Source organism: Epinephelus moara, chromosome 10, assembly GCF_006386435.1.
Source record: "Epinephelus moara isolate mb chromosome 10, YSFRI_EMoa_1.0, whole genome shotgun sequence".
NCBI classification, from domain to species: Eukaryota; Metazoa; Chordata; class Actinopteri; order Perciformes; family Serranidae; genus Epinephelus; species Epinephelus moara.
This window is the reverse complement of record NC_065515.1, coordinates 4,514,743-4,523,233: the sequence shown is the minus strand read 5'-3', so window position 1 is coordinate 4,523,233 and position 8,491 is coordinate 4,514,743. Positions and strand designations below refer to the sequence as shown.

General features: G+C 41.0%; 1 protein-coding gene across 1 annotated transcript in view; it reads right to left on the bottom strand.

Moving 5' to 3' along the window:
• LOC126397304 (capping protein, Arp2/3 and myosin-I linker protein 3-like) overlaps positions 1 to 8,491 on the bottom strand; it is a 51,581-nt gene that overhangs the window by 19,393 nt on the left and 23,697 nt on the right. The window contains exons 21-29 of the mRNA XM_050055973.1: positions 7,560 to 7,732; positions 7,384 to 7,452; positions 6,827 to 6,920; positions 1,446 to 1,544; positions 1,239 to 1,358; positions 1,045 to 1,158; positions 792 to 967; positions 560 to 647; positions 320 to 439 (exon numbers count right to left, since the gene is read on the bottom strand). Coding sequence (XP_049911930.1) covers positions 320 to 439; positions 560 to 647; positions 792 to 967; positions 1,045 to 1,158; positions 1,239 to 1,358; positions 1,446 to 1,544; positions 6,827 to 6,920; positions 7,384 to 7,452; positions 7,560 to 7,732 — 1,053 coding nt within the window. The remainder of the gene's footprint in view (positions 1 to 319; positions 440 to 559; positions 648 to 791; positions 968 to 1,044; positions 1,159 to 1,238; positions 1,359 to 1,445; positions 1,545 to 6,826; positions 6,921 to 7,383; positions 7,453 to 7,559; positions 7,733 to 8,491) is intronic.

Below are 8,491 nucleotides of genomic sequence, written 5' to 3'. Positions count from 1 at the left end.
GCTTGTTTAGTGGACTAACTTTGCACTTGAAGGTTGCCCGTTCACTTACGTTTTAACAGGTCTGACGCTACGGCTGTATCTAGGCTAATGGCTAACATGCTAACTATTATTTTTATGTCACTAGTCACTTGAAACAAATTTAGGACGATAGGAGACAGGTTGAAATAAACCGAAATTTCCCTTTAACATGAAATCTCAATAATGCGAAAAACTGGCACCTGTGACATAAGAGAACAATGGAAAGATGGTACGTCTGAGCCCGAGATGAGCTCAGACATGCCCTTATAAACACCACATGCGTCTGCATCTTCATACTCACTATGCTGGTGCTGAGCTCCTCATCTGTGATGTCCAGAGAGTCTCTGTGTCTGTTGAACCTCCAGCCAGTCCCATCTTCACATGTCCCGTCCCAGCGTTTTAGGTGAGACACCTGCCGAGTCTAAAACAAGACAGACAGACGGCGCTCTTCAGTTCCTTTGACGCCCAATCAATCACTTTGTCTCAGACACATGAGTATCTACAATCAGTGTTCAGTGCCTTTTACAGTAAGTGTATTTACCAGGGTCTTATGGGTGGCGTAGAGCTCCTGCAGGATCTGGTCCACGATGGAGTTGGTGAGATAGGAAACCACTGACAGCTTCACTTCTCTGCAGGAGATTGGGTTAGGAGAAAGTGAGAGACAGACGGGAAGAGGTTTGGTAAAAGTGAGAGGAAATCAATAACCTTCTTATCAAATTCAACCCTTTACTGCTGCTCTCCCCTTCTAATTTCTGCATTTCTCCTCCTCTTACTCTAAGGCTCGGTGGATGTCCTGCGCTGCCCTTTCCATCAGAGCTGTCCGGATGGCTGAGCGAGGGATGGACACGCGCTCGGAGACAGATGAGAGTGGAGGGCTCAACCTCTCTGCCGCAGAAGAAGATAAAGGGCAGAGCTCGCGACAGAGAGACACCATAGAGTCGACGATCACCTGCAATGGATGCCAGCGATCAGTAACTCAGCCATCAGTGACGGATCATGGTGTGAAAAAGAGGCTGTAACATCTACCTGCAGCTCTTTGTCTGCAGCTTTGGCGAGTTCACCAGCCAGAGAGTCCAGTCTCTGCCGCACCGGCCCGTCCACAGACAGCACATGAGCCAGCTCACACAGTGAAGGGTACAGCTTGAGAGGCACAAAATAAAAATCACATTTCTGTGTGACAGTAATGCAAATACTACTCTCACACATTTCACATCACTCACAGCGCGGGAGTTCCTGGCCTCTTTTAACACTTGTTTGGCAGCTTGAATCTCCTCCATCTCTCCGACGCCTCGTAACACACACACCTGCTGCTGGACACGCACGCAGAGGCGCTCCATCACCTTGGAAACAGACAGGCGAGGGAGTGTTACGAGCACAAACACAAATTAAAAACGCTCATAAACAGAGAAGCCAGCGCACACAGATACCTGCTCGGCAGTGCTCGTAACCAGGCCTTGGTGCAGCCGCAGAGCCTGTCTCTGAGAGAAACGCTGGGTCTGGTTGTTCCTCACCAGAGAGCGCTGGATCTGTGCTCAAGAGAAGCAAAAGAAAGTTATAAGTAAAAAAAAAACTGGCCACAAAAAACATGAGAACTGGCTAAAAAGACGGGGTGATGATGCAACAAGCAGATTGTTGAGGAAACAAAGTGAAATGAAGCAGAGTGAAAGGATGCAGAGAAGAGGCTGCAGTTTCATTTTAGTTTCATATTTCTGGGCCGTGTTTACTGAAGGCATCTTAGGACTGAGATGACTGCAGAATCCATCTCACAAACCTATTTAAAAGCTTCTCATAGAAATGAGCATAGATCAAGAAGCACATGTTTTTTTTTACATTTTCATTGTTCTTGTTTATTAACTTTTATCCTGAAACTGATGCTCTCTGTTGTGATGTTTGAGGTGGAGTTAGATATTTTCTAATCAGAAGACAAAGAAACAAATTTAAGGTCCAGTGTGTAGGATTTAGGTTTAGTTTATAATCACTTGGAAAAAAAAGATCTGTTGTGGTTTTTTTCATGACCTCAGAATGAGCTGTTTATGTCTACATGGGGAGCGGATCCTCGTCTACAGTGATTGCCATGTTGCATCCCCATGTTTCATCAGTAGCCCTGAACCAGGGGTCTGCAACTTTTACCATCAAAAAGCTATTTTTGGCCGAAACTTTGTTTTTTTTTGTTTTTTTTTTTTAAATCTGTCTGATTTAATTTAGGCAAAACTGACTTTCAACCTAGACACTTTAACGAATATTTATTCTGTGTTTTGATATCTGCTGGTAAGAAAGCCGTCACAAGACATTGGCTGCTTTCTGACCCCCCCACAGTAGAAGAATGGTCCGATATAGTTAATGAAATGTACAGAATGGAAAAAAATACCATCTCACTTTGCCTACAAATATGAATGAATACATTTACGAAGTTATGGTCAAACTGGATCCCATATGTGCAACAGTCACAGGCACATTTTTTAGAATCGACAAATCAATAGATCCCTTAAAGAAAGTCAACTTAAAAATAATGTACTGGATATTATTTGGTACTTTGCAGCATTAGTGGTGAATACAAACAAATCTGTCCACTCACTATGAAATTCTCTATTTTCCTCTTAGACGTGTTTTTTTGTAGGATTTGGAATCAATAGCGAGCCTCACTAAGGAGACTCAGGCTTCGCCATCATTATTGAGATTCAGCAAATTTCAGGAAAAGGCGCCAGGCCGTAGACATATGTCGCACATGGTTAACGAGATGTTAAAACATTTTTTTATTCAGTGTATAGGCTACACATTTATACAATTGGAAAATTATAACTAAAAATTAAAATGTTGAAAAATAACTGTTATTCACTTCCATGTATTTTTTTGTCAAAGCCACAGGGAGCCACTGCAGAGGGGCTAAAGAGCTGCATGTGGCTTCTGATCCGCAGGTTGCCTACCCCTGCTCTAAACAAACCAAACGCTGCCTCTAGGTGGAGTCATTTGCATTTTAGCGTCAGCCACTGAGGTTAGCAGCCCTCTGTGATGAGCGATGAGTGATGTTTTTAAACATTAAACTATTTTATTCAGTGTTTCTACCAGTCTTAATCACCAGGTCTGTTAGTTTTGGCGAATTAGAAGCCACTGCAGTTAACTCAGCTCCAAGTAAAAACCTCCTGAACATCTGGATCTTAACTCTGACATGTTGAACACCATCACAGAAACATTGATTTGTAACATGAAACTGCTTTAGTCAATGTTTTTAAGGTTTTAATCGCCTGGTCTGTTTGTTCTGGAGAGGAAGAGACCTCTGTGGATAATTCGACTCCCAGTAAAAACCTCCTGAACACTGAAGGAATTCTAACTGGGAGACGTTTCAGCTGGTTGTAATCTGCTGTCCCTCAGTCTTACACACTGCTCCTTTAATTAAGCAATTTCTGATGTGGACCAAACTGGCCATATGTTGTGTATCCACTGAGTGATTTACATGTGCCAACCTCTTCTCCATGTGAGCCAACAACCAGCCAGACTGCAGTAATGACTGCAGCGCTTTGATGGAGAAAGATGTGGGCGACAGGAGATGTTCTATTTTATTTATGTATTTATTTGCAGCAGCATCAAAGTAGAGAATCTCCACCTGAAGTCTGATGTATTAATCTCCTCTGGCTGAAGTGCTACTTTCCTGATGTTTTCAGTTTCCCTATCTCCTTTTTTTCTCTTAATATATGATGTGTATGTTGTTTCAGGTGAAGTTTGTACTTAAAAGTAACGTCTGCCTCCAGCTGTAGCTCAATGATCAGTTTACTTTCTTACACTTACTTTCATGTGGTGACGTGAATCATAAAGTACAACCAGCTGAAAGCTCTGACTGTTTATTGCACATTAAGCTACTGAATGATTGGAAGTATAAAACATTTCTATAGTGCCGTTTCCAAGATTTACACTTAACACTATGCAGCTCCCCTCTGCTTTATAGGGAGTTTCAGCTCATTGTTTAACTGTCCAGCTGCAACTTTACTGTTTCGCTTCACTGTCACTGCTCTCGGTGTTGTTTCTGGCCACAGCAGGCTGCTGTACTCAGAGACAAAACTCAAAAAAAAAAAAAAAAAAAAAAAAAAAAATCCACTGTACACAACCTGCTCTGCACCACACTGCAGACAGACACAGTTAACATCTAGCTGGTGAAAGCAGTGGTTCATTTAGCTGCTTAACAACCTGGGACCGGTTGCTCAAAACACCTCATATTTTTCCTTAGGTTTGACTTGGGGTGAAGTTAACTCAAAAACATGAACTTATTTACTGTGTTTAAAGAGATTTTACAGCAGTAAAAGTTTCCATGGAAATTATTTGTGTGCTTGGACTCATGTTTGCGATGCCGTAATCTTCTCACAAAGTTGGCTCATACAGTAGTTAGATAGTGAAAAATGGAAGAAAATAAGACAAGAAAACCAAATCTGTCAGAGGAGGAAAAGATTATACTTCTGGAGGACTACAATTATCGAAAGCACAAACTACAAAGTAAATTTGATCTCAAAATACCAGAAAACAGAAAACCATCGTAGGAAGAGGCAACGAAAATTAATTCAGTCAAATCTATAAATAATGTAAAATTAAAAGTGTATCAAAAGCATTTTGTACAATGGTCGAGGAATTCCTTCCCCAGAGTATAAGACCAAGACAAGGAGAAAACCATAAATACTTCAGTGAACATTTTCAGGAAATCTTAAGGAGAAGACTTAAGGGTGTTTTGTGCAACCATTTTTTTTTTCTTTTCAGGCTACTGTCCGGTTCTGCCTTCCAGCTGTTGCTGCTTGTTCTCGCGAGATTTCAGGCACGGTATGAGATCGCTGCTTGTTCTCACGATATTTCGGCCGCGCTTTGGAAAGCAGAGCTAAATGGTAAACAAACATGGCAGCACACCGGTAAGGTAAGACAACACGTTTACATGTCGTTTTCTATATGTTCTCTGACATTTATCCTAACGATATGAGGCGGTCTTTGTGGAAAAAAAGCTTGTTTAGTGGACTAACTTTGCACTTGAAGGTTGCCCGTTCACTTACGTTTTAACAGGTCTGACGCTACTATGCGCCCCGGCTGTATCTAGGCTAACAGCTAACATGCTAACTATTATTTTTATGTCACTAGTCACTTGAAACAAATTTGGGACGATAGGAGACGGGTTGAAATAAACCGAAATTTCCCTTTAACTAGGACTTTAAGGAAAATCTTAACTTAAGGTGTTCTGTGCAACCGGCCCCAGGTATTTCTGTCAGGGGTTGGTGGAGACCAAAACAGAGTTAAAAGAGAGTAAATATGCAACATATTGTCTCATTGTTGATGTTTGCAAGCTCATTAATATTCCACTGTTATTCCAAATATAACATTATTCCAATTTGATCCAGGTCATGTCGTCAGCAAATTCTGTTTAGACATTCAGAATTAGCACTTTTTCAGAATTAAGCTATTTCCGATTAAGACGTGGGATATGCCGTATTATTCTTTGGATGTATATACTGCGCATTCCCAATGTGCACTTTGGGTTTTTACCACACTTTGCAACGCACGGCCTCTGGTCTGTTTATGGTCGGCTCTTGCCAACAGTTTGCAATGCTGGGGTAGAGATGCTCCAAAGAGAAAAAGAAAAGCCCACATTTCTGGTCGGAAGGAGAAATACATCCACTTTAAACATTATTAAAGACTCTGAAAGAGGAAGTCTGTGGTCATAATGTTGAGCAAGTTCACACCAGTGGAAAACTTTAAACCAAAATGAAATATTGATGCAAAGAAGCAGCTCTTTTCCATATTTTGACGTAATAAATGACATGTTAGGGTCACGTTCATGAGAGTGTGCATGGCTGCATTTAAACGGGAATATAAGTGGGATATTAATTTTCATTAGCCATGGAAACAGCTTAGTAGGAAAGTTGTCTTTTTTGGAATAAAGGCAAAAACTGTAAGATTTTGTGCACAACAACAGAGTCAAAAACAATTGTAGCTGCTTTAGGTGCTGCTTTGGGAAACTTTATAAGTTCCTCCCTCTGATGATCGGACTCATTTGGCTATTTATAAAACAAAACACACAATATAATTACTCATTCTTATTTCATTTATAACGCTACAACCATTTCATTGTATATTGTATATTTTTCAGATTGTCTACTTTACTATTTTATTATTTATTTTATTTTATTGTCTACTTTAATATTTTATTTTATTTTAATGTCTACTTTAATATTTTATTTTATTTTAATGTCTACTTTAATATTTTATTTTAGTTATTTCATTGTCTATTTTAGTATTTTATTTATATCTTCATCTTTATCTCTTGTTTCCATTCATGCTGTATTTCTTTTTCTACTTTGCACGGAGCATTGGAACAAAAACAATTTCCCCCCGGGGATTAATAAAGTATTCTGAATCTGAATCTGAATCTGAATCTGAATCTGAATAAGCCCTTGTAGAAAACATTTGAAGAAAACACCTCCATGGCCCCATTCCCCAAAAGCATTGTTTGGTGAATCAGGTTTGATTCCTTCAGCAGTCAGATTTTTATGATGATCATCACAAATATTATGGTTTTGTCTTTTAGATACACAACTGATGGAGCCTTGGATTTGCTCTTTTAAAAAAAATAAATAAATTTTGGATACAGTTTTTGTGTCCGAAATGTAAAATGTTGATGAATTAATGGTTCCAGTGCAAATGCTAGAAGCTAAGTTTGGTTTTGAAGACGCAAAACAACATGCGAAGATTTCCTAAAATCTTACTGATTTACTTTAATCTATTGAATCTAAGTTTAAATGTCTGACAATGACTGCGTCAGTGGCTGCACTCCGATGCCAACCTTGGTCAGTGCCTGCTCTGTCCTCTCAGGGGCGCTGCGGTACGCCTGGCTGATGTCACTGAGGGGTAGAGGCATGTACTGCAAGGTGAAATTGCTGAGAGAGAGGAAAGAGCAGAAGAGGAAGGAAGGAAGGAAGGAACAGAGGAAGGGTGGAATTACTGAAGGAGACAGTAACGGACTAAAAAGACAAAGTAAAGTGGGTTACAGATTCAAGGGTTAGTTAAGGTTAATATCCCCAATGGACAAAGCTCGTCCCAAAATATCCCTGCTATGCCATGCAACGAGTGAGTAATACTTTGATCTTTGCAACCATGTCATCCTCAGCCTAAAGGTAAGTCTGGACCATTTAAGATAGCAAAGTGGAAAGCAACAATTTGCTCAGCTCATGTAGCAAATTTCAACATGCTTAAAAAGCTCTTAAATAGAAGGTAAATCCATCACGCTTTTTTACAGCGCTCTGTTCTTGCAGCAGATATATAAGATACCCTCTTGTTTATTGATGAAATTCTAGCAGGCACATAAAAAAATAAACGTTGATGATGTTTTAATGCTCTTACTGCTCAAGTGCTCGGGCCACATCTAGAAATCCTGCTGCGGAGGTGTTGTTGCGATCCCATGTCACACTCCTGCAGGGCAAAGTGGTGAGATGCACTGAATGCAAACCTCCATATAGAGCATTCGAGCTGTGCTGCAAAAACACAAGTGTCCTCTCTCTACATTTCTTTTCCTTCACCTGAGCGTGGTGTTGATCTGCAGGGCTTTGCTCAGCATCTTGGCTCCGATGTCGTCCATGTTGTTCCCGCTCAGGTCCACTTTTCTCAGGCAGGTGTTGCTGCCCAGGGCGTTGACCAGCACGGTGCCTCGTGAGCGCAGGCGCGAGTCAGTCAGGGACAGAGTCTGCAGGGCCTGGAGAGGCAGAGGGGAAACAACGGAGGGAGAGGCATGTGTGTTAAACTGAGTGTGTGTTGGGAGGGATATTTAGGTATAAATTAAGCTGAGAAAAACTGAGTGGTGGAAAGAGATGAGGGGCTCGGGAGCTGTGAGGATAAAGTACAGCGGTGAGATTTACTGCAGAGTGATGTGACTGCTCGCCAACATGACTTTACATGCTGCACATATGAATTATTTACAATATGTGTGTGTAGCGATGTAGACACAGCGCCCGCAAGGGTTACAGGGACAGTAATAATTGATGTTGCAGTGACACCTCCACGGTGAAACATAATGCAAAAATGATGTGTCCCCGTGGGCGCGGGAATGTTAGTGCTGAGGTTGCTGCAGCACCCCTACTGACAGGGGGTGGAATAACACAATATCCAAATGAAGAAAGGGCGATCTGAACATTTGTTTTAAAGAGAAACTTCGGTATTATTTAACCTGGACCCTATTTTTACATGTTTTTGTGTCTGAGGGTGATTTCAGATCTATAGTCGTCTCCTTTGGTCTGAATCAGGGACTTGTGTTACAAGGCTGCATAGTTGCCTAGAGTTGGTTCGTGTTCTCACGGCAGCATTTACAAGAGGACCAGATAAAATGCCTTGTGTGAGAAAGCTGCTCTTGATTGGTCAGAATTTCCATGTGGGAAAAATCCAGGAAGTAAAGCAAACGTTGAAGAAGAGTACACTTGCAAGATAAATGTGACACTTTCTAATGTCACAATGGAGG